Raw genomic sequence first — 22,500 nt, 5'->3', positions numbered from 1 at the left:
CAAAGAATATTGCTGAAAAGCTGACAATTATAGAAAAAAGGCTGCAGATTTTGTCTAACGATTCTAACCGTGAACGTAACATAACAATCATTAAAGGTGTTTGCAATGAGCTCACTTCCTACACTAAGTAAAAAGACATGATGCACCATAAAGATCAAACAAATTTGGTTCTCGCCTCTCAATTAGATGTTTATGGTAATGAATTATAAGACAGAAGATAGTGTCTTTCATCCTAGTAACTCCTAGTAACTCTCATTCCAGCACTAATCTTCATGCAGTAGTCAAGGTCGTTTGCAGTAAGAATGCACACTATTTTGATATTACGATTCTTATTTATTTCCTAACGCATCTCTTTTCAAATGTTTTATGTACACGACGCATTTTTTCCGGTTATCATAAAACGTTGCTGTTGCTTCCGTAACTATAGGAAAGCTATTTATTACAAAATCAACAGCAACTTTTAAAAAAATATAGGAGAGTGACAGGACTGTTTGTGTACTTAGCAGAGTTTCTCGTTTTGATTATGAGAGCGGGAGTTTAGATCTAGGGATTTATAAGATCTAGGGATTATAACAGTGATTTTGAGGCCTAATTGACTGGAGATATCAATGAGTTTTTCAAAACTTTATTGAGAATGTGACCATCACAGTCAAGAGATATTCCCAACCCATTGTCTCGGAATAGACCAACGTCGTGAGATAGGAAACTGGATCTCAGTGTAATTTATATAAAAAGACCTACAAGATCGCAGATGTCAGCACTGTCATACATTGTTACTACTAACTTGTCAAAAGTCGATTTTCGTAGATTTTTCACGAGATCTAAACTCCCGCTCTTACCAAATGACAAGGAAGCCAACTAAAGTAACCTCAGACATTGCATATCTAGAAATACAAATGCCTACTTAATTATCCATGCAACGCTAAACTGATTATTTAGGAGTAAGAAGTACATCTTCTAAGCAAAACCTATACATCGCACTGAGTTCTATATAAATTTGATATATTTGTATATCCCGCTTATTTCTTAAAGCCTTTGTAAACGAGTATTTAACACGAAACACCAGTGTTAGTGAATAATGTAAAATTTCAATATTATTTATACTATTATCCTTGATATTTGAGGTACTGTTAACCATAATTCTCTTTCGGAAATATAGAAATGACTTAAGCTACAAAACTGCCCGTTACGTTGGGAATTTCAAAGAAAATAGTTCTGTATTCGACACTCACTTAGAAGATCCTTATGAAATGCAAATCATACATAAAAGGAGCATGAAATTTCTGATTAAGCATAACGGTAAAGTACTTCACACTGAATCTTTAATAAATTCTCAGATTATATTATAACCAAATCAGGAATCTTGACCAAATGTGGACACTTCGATGAGTATCTACAGAAACACTGGACATTTACCTAATATAAAACATGATATAAGTGCCTGATTGAATGAATCAAAGGATTATTTTATTAAACTAGGATTATTCATTCTGTTATTCCCCCCCCCCATCTTGCTCTATTTCTCTCCTCTCGCTCTATTTCCCTTCTCTCTTTTAGTCCACTATATTGAACTTCATGTATATCGTCATCCTCAGTCCATGATGCACTATAACATTTAGCAATAGTTTCATTGTTAATGTCAACGTTACAACTCATTGGCTTGTCATTTGTATTTATGTATATATATCCAGCATTATTTAAAATGCGTGGAGGCGCAATGGCCCAGTTGTTAGGGCAGCGGACTCACGGTCATAGGATTGCAGTTTCGATTCCCGGACCGGGCGTTGTGAGTGTTTATTGAGCGAAAACACCTAAAGCTCCACGAGGCTCCGGCAGGGGATGGTGGCGAACCCTGCTGTACTCTTTCACCACAACTTTCTCTCATTCTGTTTCTGTTGTGCCTGTAATTCAAAGGATGTCAGCCTTGTCACACTGCGTCACGCTGAATATCCCTGAGAACTACATTAAGGGTACACGTGTCTGTGGAGTGCTCAGCCACTTGCACGTTAATTCTACGAGCAGGCTGTTCCGTTGATTGGCTCAACTGGAACCCTCGACATCGTAAGCGACGGAGTGCCAGCAACATTTAAAATTCTCCCTGTGCCCTAGTCATGCATAATCAATACGCCGCCCTCTTAATTTTAAAATAAGTCACCTGTAACAGTACATATTTATATACAATTTATCATTTCTCCTTACAATATTTTCAAACTCACCGTGCAATACTGAAAATTGAACGAACAATTATCGATACATACGACGCTGATATTTAGACAAACATAAATAAAGACATATCTACGCACATACATACATACATACATACGTATGTACGCCCATACTTTCGCACACCCGTACGTTCGTAGGCAGGCAGGCATGTAGGAAAGTAGGTAGGTAGCTAGGGATTTTTTGATAGATAGATAGATAGATAGATAGATAGATAGATTCTAAAATCTTAATGCAATCTACACCTACCCTTTGAGGAAAGCTTCTGGATGTATCTATACTTCATTTGAGCACTAATACTGTATTAGTATTTTGTAACATTCATATGCTGTTTCTAAAACTTTCAGCCTCGTTCACTTTCAGTTGTTTTTTTATTTTGTCTTTTGATTTTGTATTTTTTGTTTTGTTTCGTCTTTTCTCAATAATCTTATTTTTTAAATCATTGATAAATTCTTCAAATATATATATTCCAGATACAAATCCAATATCTTTTTTCTATCTTCTTATTCCCGTCGTATATTGAGAAGGAAAAGATAATCCTAAAATTTCAATAACTGGTTGGTGGGGTTGCGAATCTGGTGATATTTCTTTGCTTTTATTTAATCGATAATTTCATACTTCAAAGTAAAAAATCAAACTTCATGTTCAGTGAAATCTTTTTTAAAGTTCTTTTAATTTGAAATTTCTTTATTTCCATGATTCAATTTATAAATTAATTCTGCATCTTTCGAATTCTTAGAAAAGGTTGAAAAGTATTTTCTGAATCCACAGAAGCGGTTATAATTTTCTTTTCTTTTTTTTTGTTATGCTGACGCATATCCATCAGAATCCTTGTTTCATTTTCTCATCACATGTTATCGTGATAAAAGTACTAAATACAATACTACTTTGCTTTCATCTCCATATGAGGAAAGCTTCTTATCTTTAGAAACTTTTTTGTTATATTTCAGTATTGATTTTTCATCTTTGTTGCTGTCAGATCTATCATTCTCATTATCTTTATTCGCATATCTTATGAGCACTCGAAAACCTTTCTTTCACAGAGTCCGAACATTGCTGTGGTTGAATATATTTATTTCATTATTATTCTTCAAAACGATAAATGGCCGGTAATTTAATGACAGAAATGGTAAAACGTCAGATTAAATATCGTACCCAATTTTTTGCTTCCATGTTCTGAGAAGAACACTCATTGAAGGTGACATCACCTTGCGTCCCTACTAGTTCGATAAAACAAGTACCAGCCACATTTCATGCGTGTACGTGTAAGCATAGATAGCATGTAAGCGTAGATATAACGACACAGGAAAAGACAGTGAGATTGAGAAACATATATATATATATATATATGTATATATATATATATATATATATATATATATATATATATATATATATATATATATATATATATATATATATATATACATATGTATGTACGTATATATGTGTAGATAGACGGATAGATAGATAGATAGATAGATAGATAGATAGATAGACAGATAGATAGATAGATAGATAGATAGATAGACAAGTAAATGAATAGACAGACAAACAGACAGCCCGATAGACAAATAGATGAATAAACAAATACGTCGACAGACAGATAGATAGATGTATTAGGTATATGGGCGTGTTTACTCACATGCTTAAATACAGACGTATACATATATGAGTGAGAAGCTAAAATTTTATAAATTCAGTGAAAGCTAAAATGATCACATTCAATCTTTTCATTCTAACTTGGGCATCGTGCCAGTTTGCCAGTTTTGACAGTACGATTCAACAGAGCATACTCATCAATTCGCGAGTAAAGTTGAAATTTTATAACTTCATTACTAATTCATGGAAACATTGAGAGGAGTAAATAGTTGTCCATTTTTTCGCTTCACTACTGTACCAATTGCGTTGAACTCATACTTCTCCTAGCTTTATCCATTCTACCATCTGTATATATATATACATATATATATATATATATATATATATATATATATATATATATATATATATATATATATATATATATATATATATATATATATATATATATATATAGCAGCAATAACAGAGTGGCCCAAGGTCCGAGAGTTTCATGCGTTGCCATGTAAAAATATACATATATTCATATTTTGAGTTGTATTTTTCCAGTTTGCATCAACATACCTACACACACACACACACACACACACACCTTTCCTAACGATTTTTATGACAAACGAGAGTTTACTGAAAGGTTCCTCTCTTTAAGGATGTCGCGAAAAGCCTGGTCGGCGACCCAATCTTCCGAGTTCTTTTACGGGGTTTTTAGGAAATCTGAAGATCCGCTGTATGAATTTTTGAGGGAAATTTGTTGAATAAAATCATTATTTACTGATCCTCCTGTATTTTCTTTTACCCAAAACCAGGAACTTTTCAACATCCTCTTGTAGAAGTTTATTTCTATAGTATAATGTGTGTATATGGATATAGATATATATTCACACACATATGTATATCATCCGTAAATCATACATCAGAAAAAGAAGCACTCCTCTCCTCTTTACATATATATATTTAATCCTTAAAAGAGAAGAGATTGGTGAAAATACCAAACTAATTTCAGTTCAGGTTTCGTACCTATCCTCAGCTATGGTCATGATAATACGTTGATTAATCAAGTTATTGCTCACCTGATTGCCTAATGAGTTAGGAGTTATGTAACGTACAACACAATGTAACTAATTATATTATGTTTACGTGAATATAAACAAGAAGATTGCAGCTGCGAGAGATGTGACATGCGCTTTGCGTTTTTATTCTTCTCTTCCGTTTTACAAACCCAGTGCACACATGTGCATTGCGTCTTCATGCTTCTCTTTCTGGTTGCTACTCCAAACTGTTTTCAAGTCACAACCATCTCACGGACCTACAGTCTTGAGGACCACTTCGAGATCTGAAACATTTCCTAATGAAACAGCTGTAGCACTACCACATAACCCATTGATCTGTTTTCAATATATATATAAGCTCCGTCGTTTAAGACAGCAAGGGTTCAGTTCACCCACTGACACGCGTCGTACGTTTAACGTGGTCCTCAGGGAGATTCAGTATGACAAGGCTGGCCTTTTGAATTACAGATACAACCCATTTTTGCCAGCTGAATGGACTGGAACAACTTGAACTAAAATGTCTTGTTCAAGGACACGACGCGCCGCCTTGAATCGAATAAACAGACAGACAAATAGATAGATAGATAGATAGATAGATAGATAGATAGATAGATAGATAGACAGACAGACAGACAGACAGACAGACAAACAGACAGATAGATAGATAGATAGATAGATAGATAGATAGATAGATAGATAGATAGATAGAATTCGGATCTAACAAGAAGCTAACTTTTCGATGTCTAAGTCATTATAGAACTGGAATTGCGTGATAAGTCGACAAGTTCAATCTGGTATATAGATGAGATCAGATTGTTGAAATGTTATTTAAAGTGAATTTCTCGTTGTCTCCTAGATTATTAATCTTAATCTACTTAATCCTATTAATTCTTCGGAGAGAAAGTTATGGATATTGCAGTACTCTTAGAACCAATGCAGTCAGGCGATGCGATGTTGTGGAAATGACATAACCAATAGTTTTTACTCAATTTCAATTAGAGAAATATTGAAAACGGTCGGCTGAAGATTCCATTATTGATCAAAAATCCAAGAAAAAAATTCATTAACCATCGCTTTCTTTAAATGCATGGATCATTAAACAATTACTTCATACTGTCTTCCACAACCAATCTCCTGAATGGTTGCGTTCACTTCTCTTTCATAATTAATCTTCTTCGCCTTCTCGCTCTTTACATTTCGTGCGCGCAACCACATTTACGAACACACACATACACGCGCGCGCGCAAACACAAACTCCTTTCCTCACGATTTTCATTACGTAGAAGTTTTCCTTCTACAGCGTGTTTCATGCATTGTATGCGTGTGGGTGGCTGTGTGGTAAAAAGGCGGCGAGCTGGCAGAAACGTTAGCGCGCCGGGCGAAATGCTTAGCGGTATTTCGTCTGCCGTTACGTTCTGAGTTCAAATTCCGCCGAGGTCGACTTTGCCTTTCATCCTTTCGAGATCGATAAATTAAGTACCAGTTACGCACTGGAGATCGATGTAATAGACTTAATCCGTTCGTCTGTTCTTGTTTGTTCCCTCTATGTTTAGCCCCTTGTGGGCAATAACGAAATAGGTATTTCGTCTGCCGTTACGTTCTGAGTTCAAATTCCGCCGAGGTCGACTTTACCTTTCATCCTTTCGAGATCGATAAATTAAGTACCAGTTACGCACTGGGGGTCGATGTAATCGACTTAATCTGTTCGTCTGTTCTTGTTTGTTCCCTCTATGTTTAGCCCCTTGTGGGCAATAACGAAATAGGTATTTCGTCTGCCGTTACGTTCTGAGTTCAAATTCCGCCGAGGTCGACTTTACCTTTCATCCTTTCGAGATCGATAAATTAAGTACCAGTTACGCACTGGGGTTCGATGTAATCGACTTAATCTGTTCGTCTGTTCTTGTTTGTTCCCTCTATGTTTAGCCCCTTGTGGGCAATAACGAAATAGGTATTTCGTCTGCCGTTACGTTCTGAGTTCAAATTCCGCCGAGGTCGACTTTACCTTTCATCCTTTCGAGATCGATAAATTAAGTACCAGTTACGCACTGGGGGTCGATGTAATTGACTTAATCCCTTTGTCCGCCCTTGTTTGTCCCCTCTATGTTTATCCCCTTGTGGGCAATAAAGAAATAAGAAGTTTGGCACCCAACTACATGGTTCGGTGTTTAGTTCCATTGCGTGGCACCTTGGGCAAGTGTCTTCTACTATAGCATTCGGCTGACCAAAGACTTGTGAATAGATTTGGTAGACGGATACTGAAAGAATCCCGTCGTATATGTGTTTGTTTGTGTTTGCGTGTGCATGTTTTTTGTGTCTGTGTATGTATTTGTTCCCAACACGGCTTGACAACCAGTACTGGTGTGTTTACGTCCCCGAAATTTAGCAGTTCGGCAAAAGAGACCGGTAGAATAAGTACCAGGTTTTAGAAAAAAAATAAGTACTGGGATTGATAAGTTCGACTGAAATTGTACAAGACGGTGCCCCACATGGCCGCAGTCTAATGACCGAAACAAGTCAAAAACAATAAAAATGAAATGTGTATGTGTATGTTTGTGTGCGTATGTATGTGAGTATACGGAAGGAACTAGATAAGTATGCATATATGTGTATGTGTACTTAAGTATACACAGACATATAATATGTATAATATAATATACAGGTATATATATATATATATATATATATATATATATATATATACATAAAATGCAATATACATTATACATACTAAATATATCTATACATAATGTAGATAATATACATATATATACGCGTGCGTGCGTGCGTGCGTGCGTGCGTGTGTGTGTGCCATACGTCTCGAATCGAAGATAATTTCAATACAACAGAAATTTTTCTTGTATGGCTTCCTATATAAATTTCTTTTTGTTGTCGGCTTTCGCGCCATTGACCACTTTCTTTCAGATTTTATTTTTGTTTTTTTTTTTATTTATGCAAATTACCCTGGACTATAAATGTTCTCTAGTCTAAGTCTTATATTCTGCTGGAATCAAGGTGAAATAGTTTTTGTGCTGACAACACTAATTGATACAGAAACTCGTGACCCTAGCTTTCGTTTGTCTCCACAAACCTGATTCTTTTTCCCTATAAGTAATTCTAGAATATTCTTGATTTAATTCCTGAGGATTTGTGATTCTTGAGATTCCCTCGTATTTAGTGTCACAATTAGCACAAGGAGTTTTTTCCCTTCTCTCGAACTATAGATAACGTCAGTAACTCATAAATGTCTTGGCTGAAATTCAAAATACCTTTATTCGTCTTTGCTGTCCAAATCTATTCCACTCACCACTCTGAGTTAGTTATTTTTCCTAGCTTAATTTCGTTTCTGTCTGTCTGTCTGTCTGTATGTATGTATGTATGTATGTATGTATGTATGTATGTATGTATGTATTATGTATGTATAAACTAGGTTCTTAAATGGAAGGTTTGACATGGGATAGTTACTCGTAGTAGATATCTTCATTGCTTACACGTCACAAAAAACAAATATTTGAGGAGTCCTTGTAACTATTAACGTCTCATCTCATGCTCGATATTCTATACCTTTTCCATAAGTACTGATCCCCAACTTCAGAGATACTCAACACTGGTCATTCAGCTCTCTTCAATAATCGCTATCCGTAGTAATGTCAGCAACATCATTAAATCGAATATTGCGCCTAACTAGAGAATCTTTAAGTTGTCAAATATATGTCTTTCGTAAATCTTTCCTAAACACAATAAGGCGCTGTAGTTTAATTTTTGTGATCCAAAAGAATGAATATTTGTATACTGGTCTTGTCAATGTAAGCTCACTCAAAATTATCCTGTATGAATAAAAAATGGCTTCAGCTTCGAAATCTGCCTTCTTGCAATAAGCTATTCACAATCCATTCCTATAGGCTATTCCCAATCCAAAAGAGAGTGGTGTCTAGTTCTTATCCCTTTGGTCTTTGTTTCTGTCATTGTTCCAGTATTACGTCAATAGAGCAGAACTATTTCAATGTAAACTTCAGGAAGTAGCATTTTAATTCTATCATTGATTGAACAATTCCAAATTAAGTAAATGTGACTCGCTGCTACCTACGCTAATTGACTTCTTTATTCCGAGAACACTTCTGCTATCTGCTATGTTGCATCCAACAAAACAAAAGTCTGCAGCAAAATACGAGGCGGGAAGACAATGCCCATGACACTTTACAGATGGGGAGGTGTAATTCTTAAGGGAAGAGTTATTCTCAAGCCAAAGATCTAGTCCGAATGCACGCAACAGAGTAAACTCAGCTAAAGGCACCCTCCAAAGTACCTTTAGGGGTATTAAATCGGGTGATAGATTAAATCCATCATCCAAAGTAGGTTCTGGTCGAATTTGAACTCAGAACGCAGAGAGCCGGAACAAATACTGTCAGGCATCCAGTCAGATCTTCATACATTTCCACCAATTCACCGCCTCAGATTCGTATTTTTTATCGACCCCACGAAAGGATACAAGACAAAGTTGAATTCGATGACATTTGAACGCAGAGCCAATATATTCAGAAAAAATACCGCGAGCAATATAGTAAACGTTATAACGCCTTTGCCAATTTTACAGCCTTAAAACGATACATATAGGGTACAAGTGTCTGATAAATGTTAAAGTAATTTTTAATTTATTAATGTTTTATTCACTTTTTGGTATCTATGCTTATATGTACGCGATATTTTACTACCACGTGAAAATACCTGATCAAATAGTATCTCATCTTTTCATAAAGTCAATGGGCTAAAATTTGAAAATGATTTGGCTGAGATTTTTAGCGGCTTGAGCGATAAGTTAAAAGTTCTCCCTTTAGCTCTTACTCGTCGTGTGTTTTTATGAGCTCATATACGTATATGTGTCTTCAGATATAAAGCAAACGCATCAACAAGTTTAAACCTAAGGGTTGTTGTTGATTGTCCTGTCAGTCTTGATGAAACAGACATATGATCAAAAACCCTCTAGTTATGACATTCTCGTCTTATATTCAGACATACAATTTTCTAAGAGTACATTATGCAATATATCTTTTTAAAGAAAGTAGGGTTTGATTTGAGTGCTATTTCTGGCCAACTAAGAGACCAGAAGACACTCTTTCGCTATGGATTAATCCTTTATCTTTTACATACTTCAGTCATTAGACTGTGGCCATACTAAGAGAGAATTATCAACTAATTCAATATTTTACTGAACTTTAATCAATCTTTTTTTGGTAGCTTCAGTGTAAAGAATAAAACTCTCTCATGGATACAAAAGATGACCTAAATTCGAGCCGAAAACACTAGTTTAAGTATTTCTTAAGTACTGTTGGCTTTATCAAAGAATAATAAGATGCAACGAGAGGAGACAGCCGTATGGTTTCATAGAGAAACAATTTATTTGTTCAAATATAGTTTTAACTGTGCAAATAACGAGTTAGTCTCGTTGCTACTTCTGAGCCGACAATAATGTTTGTATAAGGTTTCAGTTATATACTTCCTATATTAGATCATTTTTACTATTATTACCATGATATATGAGTGTGTGTGTACATTTGTGTGTGTGCGTGTGCGTGTATACATGTGAGAGAGAGAGAGAGAGAGAGAGAGAGAGAGTGAATCTGGAATATATGTGGATGCTTAGATAGATAGATAGATAGATAGATAGATAGATATTAATTTTGATAAAGATATGAATATGTATGAATGTGTATATATGTGTAAACATTTGAGTGTGTAACCGGAGATTAAATCATCATACTATACTCAAGAACACACAGTCACATATATAACCGCATGTATGTTATAATCTGTGTATGCGTAAATGCATGTAGGTATATATATATATATATGCATGTGTATATATAAATAAGGATGCAAGTGTGTGTGCGTGTGTAAATTAATGCAGAATTAATTCCAATGATAGAGGGCCAGACTAAATGATTTTTTCTGTATCAATTTGGCAGACTGCCTAATGTTTCTGCCTTCAAATCCCAGAGGATATTGATAAAATATCCAGGATCAATGAAATATATATATAAAGATAGCAAGGTCAAATCACGTGACTATCGCTTCGCTTGCTTATAAATATGGCCTTTGTACCTAAGAGAGTATTTTGATATTAATATAGCACTATAAATTAAATTATTTCGTTCTCTTCGAAACATAGTTGATTTCTACAGTGAAAGCAAATCTCCATATATCATTTTGAGACTGGACTCGACAAAAACATCATATATACATATCTGTGTGTATGTGTGGGTATGTGCGTGTAAGTAGCATTTTTATAGAACATCATATATATTCGCGTAAAAGTTTAATATTGTAGACTAGTTTCTGAGATAAATTTCATGGGCCGTATACTACACGAATATTAATACTGAGTGGATGAAGTTCAAAGTGAAATCTAGTGTACCACATCAGTGGTAGAAGAAAAACATTCTCCCTGAATGAAGAAAATGAATAAAAAAATCTAATGTAATTAATCATACTGGTAAATACATATGTTTTAACTTATATAAGAAATGGTGTTTCGATGTATTTTGTGTCATACAAATTATACTACAGTAATCGCGGTATTTTTTTGATAATAAACTGGAGAAATCTATAACATAATACTGAGTGAACCATGCATCAAAAGCATGATAATTCATTTTTGGAAATTCATTTTTGCACATTAATGATTAAGACTACTCCAATTTTTCGCCCAGCAAATGTTGATGTCACCTGAGTAAAACTATACATATGTAAGCGCGTGCGTAGGTGTGTGTGCGCGCCCGCGTGTGTCAGAATTTTAATACCTGAAGATGGAATGAACAGGTTTTATTACAAATCACTACAATTGTTTCAGCTCATCGTTATCATCTGGTGTATGCTGAATGTTACATATGCTATACACATTATTGCATGAAAATGATTCAACAATAGATGAATACGTGTGCATCTTTAGGTGAGTAGGATCAACTCTGGTTTCTCTTTGTTTTATACCCTCCGACCATTTATTTACTCGAAAATGTATTAATTGAGGGTATTTTTACTGTCGTTGTTGGTATGTTGTCTACCTACATAATGCAATTTCATAATAATTTGTATGTGTGTAAAATTATTTGGTGAGAAATGAAGCAACCATAGGAGAGATTTATTTGTCATTATACACTAAGACATCTGTATCTGCAAGACCTGGTTATAGAATGAATAACGCATGTTTTTTCATAGGAGTATTATTTTACGTGAATGACTATGTCCTCGTATATAGAACTAAGTAGGGTTACTCCATGGCATTATATTTCCGTTTTTTAGTATAAATTCAAAATTCTAATCGAATCTATATAAATATGGAAAAAAATATTTATATACGAGAGTATTTGGAAGCTAATAAGTAGCATGGATACAGATTTTTGAGAGGGGGAAAATGTGAATGTACGTTTAAATAGATATATGCATGTATATACATATATCTAGTGTTAAATAAATGTATATGTATGTACAAGGGTGCATGCAAGTAAATTTACTTGGTTTAACAGTCTCTCTTATAAAGCAATTGTATCAAAACCTGCAACAGTAATGCTATACAGCCAAAGTTAAGTCTGTAAACCGACAGGTTTTGGTCTCCTGCCGTACTAAGGAAGGTACCAAATGTCACTGATTTTCTTTGATGTGCAATGGTAACAGACACAAGGAATAAGTAATTGTTTAAGTTTATCCTTTTATGATATTATTATCTTTTGAATGATCGTTTGTTTTCCTAAAAGTCGAGGCAAGACCGTGATTAAGGATGGAAGGAATAAGGGGTTTCTTTATTTTTTCATTTCCATTAACTTATTCATGGTATTTTTTCTCATTTGTATCTCATTATATTTCCGTGTTATTCTTTGTCAACAGAAATCTAAAATAACATAATGGTATAGGTATGAAACAAGGAAGGAAGGAAGGAAGGAAAGAAAGAAGGAAGGAAGGAAGGGGTGTAGGTTGGTAGGTAGGTAGGTAGGTAGGTAGGTAGGTAGGTAGGTAGGTAGACGGACGGACAGACAGACAAATAGATAGATAGATGCATATATGTATGTATGTATGTATGTATGTATGTATGAATAGATTTTTGATGGTAGCACTGCGAACTGAAGTCATTTATAGAGTGAGACTGTCAAATATGTTATGGATCTGGGAATATGTATTGATTTGAAGAAAATATGAGCGAGATATACACACTTTTTGTCGTATGTATTTTTATCAATGCCTTTGGTGAGTTTATATCAGCATTAATATAAAACAAAACATGCATATACAAATATTTGAAGAAGTTGGGAGAAAGAAATTATTTATGTGCTTGTGTGTGTACATACATGCATATACACGCACGTTTTCAAACTGCACCAACCAAAAAGAAAAGACATATTCGTACACACACACATACACATGAAAATTATATATGCGTGTACACACAGAGATACTTATACAGAATTAGAGAGAGCGAGAGAAATATCGATATATATCCGTATGTCTAAGCGTTTAACCATGACTGTTTTCTAATTAATGTGGAAGAAGAGAAGAGATGACGTTCGTATCATTAGCGAAATCAACGCAGTTGATATTCACTTTGGACATCTGTATCTTGTCATCCACAGAATTCTAGAAATCTGCAGCACTTTGGAGAAAGAATTATGAAAATCTTTCGCCAGTTCACAATTGTATGATGGCTAGATTGACCACTGGAAGACAAGTGTCTGACCAATACAGAGTATACTCTGGTGTGAAGCAGGGACAAAATATTTCAAGTATATTTACCGGTTTCAGCGATCAGTATTCTGCTTGCTCTTTGTTGTAAATCATACAGAAATGGATGTATCGTAGTAAAAAGGGTAAGCACAATGCTATATTTAAAACTCAGGCATTTAGGACTATCAGTATTTTGAACAAGGTACCAGACAAATAAAAGCCGAACGATCTCATAAAATGTTACAAACACTCCGTAGATAAGGAAAATCTGTAATGTAGTTTATATACCTGGTATGATGCTTGTCTCATAAACTGCTTGGCAGGCGCCTTCCATATCGCTGGTACTGTAATCACCCACCGTACATCATCGTTGACAATCTCCATGCCCGACTGATCGGACAATTCTTGCAAGGCGTGTTCTTTGAAGAACTTTAGCGCATAGGAGAACACTGTGAGAGCTGACATCGTTTTACCGTTGGTTGCATCCAGAATTGTGTCTTTGGTTAAATCCTATAACAGTAGAAAAAAGAGGGTACATAAATTAATAAAATATGCTGATGAGTTTTAACTTTGGTGCATAGAACAGATTTTAAGGGAACTTGTTTTCAATACAGTCAAACCCCTGGATATTCTACTGGTACTTATTTTATGGATTTCCCTGTATAACATAATTTTTATTTATATTTTTATTCATTTGTTTTTGGTCAGTAAGTGTTATTTCCTATTTGCTGCCATCTAGAAATCAAAGGACCATGGCCTCTACACACCAACCATTCCATTTATCATTCCATTGTGTATATATATATATATATATATATATATATATATATATATATATATATATATATATATATATATATATATATATATATGTATATATATATAGGAGTCTGAATCAAACTGTTTTGATCTATAAATGTAACTCCCAATAAATATGTTGAGTACTCTTCTTTCGTTTATCTACTCACTCGTATATAAATATATATATATATATATATATATATATATATATATATATATATATATATATATATATATATATATATATATATATATATATATGCGACGGGCTTCCACATTGTTCTCCTCTATGTAATTTACACACAAAGCGTTCGTCGGCCCGCTGTGGAGCTGAAATTGAAATCAATCACGCAGTTGTAGAGCGAGCTCTTTGGTCACACAGCAATGGTTTTTTTTTTTTTTTTGTCTTTCAACCTTCCAAGGTCGATAAAAAAAATACCATTTCCTCACTGCGGTCGGTGTAATTGACTAGCCTCTCCCCTGAAATTGCTGACCTTGTGCCATAAATTTGAATCCACTATAGCATTAGCGCAGACCCTATTTTGTGAATAATCAATTTGCTTCTTAAAACTTAAATACTAATGGCTTAGATATCAGATATGAAATTATTGATCGTGCAGATATTTAGAACCAAATACCCCACATTTGTTTATTTATGTATTTTTAAGGAATGAGTATCTTTCAATCATGGAAATGTACTGAACAGAAATTCTAATTTTATATCATTTTGCTGAAAAAACTTTCACTAATTTTGAAGAATTTCAAGGTATCTAACCCTTTATCATTTATCATGGATCATAATCGATAAAGACCCAACAGATTGGCTTCCACTGTCCCAAAACTGCGTTTCAAATGTCAAATACTAACTATTTATTCTAAATTTTTTGTAAACTTTTGATAATTAATTTTTTTCAGTTATCTTTTACATAGATGCCCTTCGCTTATATTATACTCTAACCCTGTTTATCATTTAATTTTATTTTCCGTACTATGTTCTCTTACGATTAATCACTATTTATAAGCAAATTCATGTTTGTGCGTGTGTGTGTTATGTATATATTTTCACTTTAAAACAACAAATAACAGTTTACACAATAAAAACCTTTCTCTTTACAATTTTTCTTTTGTCTCCACACGCTTTTTTCCCATTTTCAGTCGCATACATCATTAATACGAAGTTTGTTTCATTTTTGATCTATAGATATTTCTAAATCAATTTTTTCTTTCTTCTTCGACCGCTACCCTCGACTTGCGACCTTTCTTCTCTCTTTCCTTTTCTCCTTTTAATTCTTTTCTTTTATTTCTTCTTTCTTTCTTTATCGTTATCGTTCAGCAGTCTAAGTTTCTATAAATATCCGTTTTATCAACGCCAGCTTTATCGATTTTAAGATACATACACATAACTGTATATATATATATATATATATATATATATATATATATATATATACTACATGCATACATATATATATACATATATACGTACATATATACATACATATAAGATATACATATATATATACATGTATATATATATATACATATATATATATACATACATATGCATATATATATATACATATATATAAAAGTATATACATAAAAAAAAATGGACAGTGAAGACCCTGCACACTGTGCTCAGGCTCAGGAGGACCAAACGGATCACCAAGACAAAGCAGATGCCACCAGTGCTGTAGCCACTGATGAGGGATGCAATGACCATGGTGAATACAGTCAACGCTGCACCACAAACGACAAAGACAGGAGAACAGACAAGAAGACGGTAAACACAAACAGGCTTCAAGCCCAAACACGTCACACAGAGAAAAAGAAAAAGAAACAGATCTGTAAATTCTACCTAAATGGTACCTGCTGGCACGGGGAAAAGGGACGAAACTGCAAATTTGCCCATCCCAAACACCTCCAGCTAAACAAGGTAGATAACTACTTACAACAAAATAAGCGGGAGCGCAGAAAAGGGAAACCAGAAAGCTTAAATCTACGTACACACAATCCACCGGATACCAACAGGACTCACAAAGAGAGAAGTCCGTATATTCCTTCTGCTCCCAAAAAAAGGCTATATGCAGAGGCTGTACGAACTGCAGTAGCTGAGCAGCAAGCTTTTTTAAGCGTGGCCCAGAAAATGGTACAACAGTTAACGTGGATGCAGAGGGTACAGAGTCAACGCCACACGAACCATTGTCCAAGACCACCACAGATGATGGATCAGGGATGGCCACCGCTAACACCAGGAATCCCTGCACAGATATCACACCCATATTCCTACTGAATATCCGGGGCCTATTACGAACAGGCGGCAAAGACAAGTTCCTATACCTGAAAGACCTAGCAACATGCAATCAAGCAATATGCATGGTGCTTACCGAAACGCATCTAACACCTAATATAGCAGATGCAGAGATAAATATAGCAGATTATGCTGTACTCCGAACAGACAGAAGGGATAGAAGTCATGGGGGAGTTGCAATGTACATCCGAGAAGATGTTACACCCCTACTACTACTATCACACTCAAACTCTGTATGTGATACTTTAATAGTACACATAAAACAAATTGATGTAGTTGTATGCTCAACATACCGTCCACCAAATACCGCAAAGCAGGAAGGTAAATTTGAGGACAGCCTCAGACGCATAGAAGAGGTCCTGACAAATCTGGACCAACACATCAATATACTTTTCCTAGGCGACTTTAACCTCCCAAATGTTAAATGGCCTGAAGGTCACATCCTCTCTGGGATGTCACTGCATGAACAAAGCCAGGCAAAATCATTGCTAGAACTATCCAACATGCTGTTCGTGGAACAAGTGATACTCCAACCAACCAGGGGAAGCAATATTTTGGATCTCTGCTTCACAAACAACGTGAGCCTAATCCATAATGTGAAAATAACGCCCACATCTCTCTCAGATCATAACATTATAGAATTAACTATGTATGGTCCTAGACAACCCACTGACACCCACCCCACCGGGAGGACTCAAGCAATATCCAACCTAAACTTCCACGGGGCGGACTGGAAGTCAATTCGCTGAGAGATTCGAAATCAAAACTGGCATGACAGCCTTTCTATACAAGACAATGACCTCAAACTAAGTCATTTTATATCAACCATACAAGACATATGCACCAAATACGTGCCATATAGAAAGACCAGCAAACATGCCAATAGAATTCCTAGAGACAGGAAAATCCTTATGAGACACAGAACAAAGGTCTCAAACCAGTTAAATAGAGAACTGGAGGATAGGAAAAGGCTAAATTAAAACTAACACTGTTAGAAATAGAAAACAAAATTAAACTCTCCCATGAAAAGGAGAGAGCAGAGAAGGAAAAGAGAGCAGTAGAAAGCATAAAAACAAACCCCAAGGCTTTCTATAGATTTGCAAAGGAGACTGCTACGGTGCAGTATAAGATAGGACCCCTGTTCCTGCCTAATGGCTCACTGACTGCAGATCCCACATGGATAAGTGAAGTGCTCAGTACACAATTCAAGAGTGTCTTCACCTCTCCTCTGAGTCACATGCAGATAAAGAACGCAGCTGATTTCTTTGACAATAGCACTCAGCAGAAGGGGACTGCATCCATTACCTACATTGACATTGAAGAGGAAGATGTGATAGCTGCCATAAATGAAATGAGCTCAAATTCGGCAACTGGCCCCGATGGTTTCCCAGCTGTCCTCTTAAAGTCGTGTAAACAAGAATTAGCAGGACCACTCCGGATACTCTTCCAGAGTTTCCTTGCAAATGGTAAACTTCCCAAAAAGCTGAAGGAAGACATCATATGTCCTATCCATAAAGGTGGAAGCAGAGCAGAGGCTGGAAACTACAGGCCCATCTCTCTGACTTCACATATTAGCAAAGTCATGGAACGAATTGTCAGAAGGAGATTGATTGCGTTCCTAGAAGAAAATGACTTGCTGAATGAGACCCAGCATGGTTTCCGTCCAGGTAGAAGCTGCCTCACGCAGCTCTTGCAGCATTATGACTGGGTCCTGAAGCAGCTAATTGACCATTCAAATGTTGATGTAATATATCTCGACTTTGCAAAAGCCTTTGACAAAGTTGATCATGGCTTGATATGTCACAAGCTGCGAAACCTTGGCATAGCTGGTAAATTAGGAGAGTGGCTGCATGACTTCCTGAATGGTAGAAGTCAGACAGTTGCAGCCAATGGAGAACTATCTCGGGAAACACAAATATTGAGCGGTGTTCCGCAGGGAACTGTTCTGGGGCCACTACTGTTCATAGTGGCGCTTCTGGACATGCCCACGGTCACTCGGAGAGCCACTGTCACTAGCTATGCTGATGACACAAAGATATCTCAAGCAATAAAGAATCCTGATGATATTGTAAGCCTGCAGAATGACCTAAATGCAATATATGAGTGGGCAGAGCAAAATAATATGCAGTTCAATGCAAAAAAATTTCAAGTACTGCGCTACAAGACCACAAGTACCTCCCAACTGGCATACACAGGGCCTGGAGGTACTGCAATCCCAGAACCACAAACAGTAAGAGATCTGGGCATCAACATGTGTAGTGATGCATCATTTCACATGCACATTGTCAAGTTGACAGCAAAGTGCAGACAACTGGCAGGGTGGATACTGAGGACTTTCCGTACAAGGGATCAAAAAGTCATGTTGATTTTATGGAAGACATTTGTTCTGAGCCGCCTAGACTATTGCTCTCAGTTGTGGTCACCACACAGTGTTAAGCGGACAGCAGAACTCGAGGCAATTCAGCGGCACTATACAAAAAAGATCGCCACAGTCCAACAGATGAACTACAGGGAGCGACTGAAGGCACTAGGTCTCTACTCCCTGGAGCGCAGGCGGGAGAGATATGTAATAATATACATATGGAAAATACTGGAAGGACTGGTGCCAAACTTTGGTATCAAGTACTACAGGAATGCCCGCACGGGTCGCCACTGCATGGTGCCAAAGGTACCGTCCACTGCATCTCACATAAGAACGAGATACTGCAGCAGCCTCGGTTTCAGAGGACCTCAGCTCTTCAATGCCCCGCCAAAACATTTGAGAGACATGCAAGACATGGATGCGGAGGTCTTCAAGACAAAATTTGACGCTTTCCTCTCCACGATACTAGACGAACCAATGGCTCGTAATGAGACGCAGTTTAGGGCAGCTGTGTCAAATTCTCTTATACACCAGATGTGCCATCAAAACTCTTGATTGGACCATGTCAGGTGGGGGAGAAGAGCCATGCAAGGAACGTGAAAATCACGGTGGTGCACTGAAACACATAAATAAATAAATAAATAAATAAATAAATAAATAAATACATATATATATAAATATACATACATATATATATAAATATACATACATATATATGAATATACATACATATATACATATATATATATACATATATATGTAGACACATATACACATATATATACACAGATATACACACATATACACATACATATATATACACATACATACACACACACACACACACACATATATATGCATATATATAATATACATTTATACATATATATATATATATATATATGCATATCTTTATATATATATACATATGTATATGCATATATATCCATATATATATATATATACATATGTATATGTGTATGTATATATATATATATATATATATATATATATATATATATATATATATATATATATCCATGTATATACATATGTATATATATATATCCATATATATCCATAAATATACATATATATATATATATATATATATATATATATATTTATATATATATATATATATATATATATATATATATATATATATATATATATATATATATATATATATATATATATATATATATATATATATATATATATATATATATATATAAATTAAAAGGTTAAAGGATTATCAATTTATTAATTTATTAATAAATCAACAATTAATAATTTTTACCATGCCCTTTGGTATGTAAGTACCATTATCGGTGGAGAACTTATTTAAAAGTTCATATATATTTATAAACATAATTAAGGGATCAGCAAACATTTGCTTCACCACATACCGAAGTTCAGAAATAGCAGCTAAAAAAGCTGAGACTCCAACAGATAGCATTACTTGTAACTCACAAAGGCAAAAACAAGAAGAAAAAACAATGAAAACTAACCATTCCGAAGATTAATCGTAGACGCGTTTCTGGATTATGAGTGATAAATACTCAATTTCCTTCATCAATACGATATTCCAGTAGTAAATTCGACTATGCTAGCAAACTGTGCATGCATGAACGAGTAACATTCTACATCGACACAAACCTGAAAGCATAACCGAATCTACCTCGGCCAGCCAGTCCACTATCCTTCCTTCAAGAAATTACCATGTGCGTCACAAGCAATACCGCAGAGAATCTGCGTTTACTAACAGGGAGTGAATAATTATTACAAATTAAAAGGGTAAAGGATTATCAATTTAGTAATTTATTAATAAATCAACAATTAATAATTTTTACCAAGCCCTTCGGTATGTAAGTACCATTATCGGTGGAGAACTTATTTAAAAGTTCATATATATTTATAAACATAATTAAAAAATATATATGAACTTTTAAATAAGTTCTCCGCCGATAATGGTACTTACATACCGAAGGGCTTGGTAAAAATTATTAATTGTTGATTTATTAATAAATTACTAAATTGATAATCCTTTACCCTTTTAATTTGTAATAATTATTCACTCCCTGTTAGTAAACGCAGATTCTCTGCGGTATTGCTTGTCACGCACATGGTAATTTCTTGAAGGAAGGATAGTGAACTGGCTGGCCGAGGTAGATTCGGTTATGCTTTCAGGTTTGTGTCGATGTAGAATGTTACTCGTTCATGCATGCACAGTTTGCTAGCATAGTCGAATTTACTACTGGAATATCGTATTGATGAAGGAAATTGAGTATTTATCACTCATAATCCAGAAACGCGTCTACGATTAATCTTCGGAATGGTTAGTTTTCATTGTATTTTCTTCTTGTTTTTGCCTTTGTGAGTTACAAGTAATGCTATCTGTTGGAGTCTAAGCTTTTTTAGCTGCTATTTCTGAACTTCGGTATGTGGTGAAGCAAATACTTGCTGATCCCTTAATTATGTTTATATATATATATATATATATATATATATATAGAAAAAGATTAAGGTACTCAGAAATCTGGATGTTTGTACATTTTCAGATTTTTATTAATGTCACATATTAAATAAAGCACTTTTCACCTAGTCGTGAAAAAAAAACAATTTGAAAATCCTACACGACTAGGTGAAAAGCGCTCTATTTGATATGTGACATCAATAAAAATCTGTAAATGTACAAACATCCAGATTTCTGAGTACCTTAATTTTTTTCTATATAATTTCTGTACATCACCTCCAAACCTTCCAATACATATATATATATATATATATATATATATATATACATATATATTCGCTGATAATTTCGTAATTCTCCTAGAAATACTTTTAATCACTGATTTTAACCCATTAGGGAGGTGATTTGATCATTTGTTTACGTACCTCGTAACTTCACCTGACTAATAAATTAATACTGGTAATTCTCCTAGTTGCAATTGTAGGGTTAAATCCCACTGTCCTTTATTAGGCCGATGCCTATCGCAAAACGAAATCTATAAGTGTACTATCACAACTGTAACTGGTAACTTTGTATGTATAGGATGTTCAACAAATATTAAAAAACGCATTAATAACCATTTTTTATCTTTTAGGCTCAAACATAACGCCAATTGTACGTCCTTATCAAGCAAGATTTGGAAACGGAAGGAAAGCGGAATCGAATTTAGCCTTATATGGGATATTATAAGGAAAGCGCAGCCTTATAGAGATAGTCGGTACTGGTGCGAGCTGTGCTCTATGGAAACTTATGAAATTTTTAAGTATAGGGACAAGAGCAACCTGGTTAATAATAGATTAGACCTAAGGGTATCATACGTACATAGTGTCCCCTGTACATTTAAATATTTTCGAAATTAGCGTTTATAGGTGCTGCACTTGAACCTAGACAGGAGAAATTAATTTTAGTGTCGTATATGATGTGAACT

General features: G+C 35.0%; 1 protein-coding gene across 1 annotated transcript in view; it reads right to left on the bottom strand.

Moving 5' to 3' along the window:
• Positions 1-22,500, bottom strand: part of LOC106869337 (heat shock 70 kDa protein 12A) — a 273,476-nt gene that overhangs the window by 89,841 nt on the left and 161,135 nt on the right. Inside the window, exon 3 of the mRNA XM_052965711.2 lies at positions 13,869-14,090. Coding sequence (XP_052821671.1) covers positions 13,869-14,090 — 222 coding nt within the window. The remainder of the gene's footprint in view (positions 1-13,868; positions 14,091-22,500) is intronic.

The sequence above is a fragment of the Octopus bimaculoides genome, chromosome 2, assembly GCF_046866305.1.
Source record: "Octopus bimaculoides isolate indiv1 chromosome 2, ASM4686630v1, whole genome shotgun sequence".
Taxonomy (NCBI): Eukaryota; Metazoa; Mollusca; class Cephalopoda; order Octopoda; family Octopodidae; genus Octopus; species Octopus bimaculoides.
The sequence above is the reverse complement of the archived record's forward strand: the minus strand, read 5'-3'. Positions and strand labels throughout refer to the sequence as shown.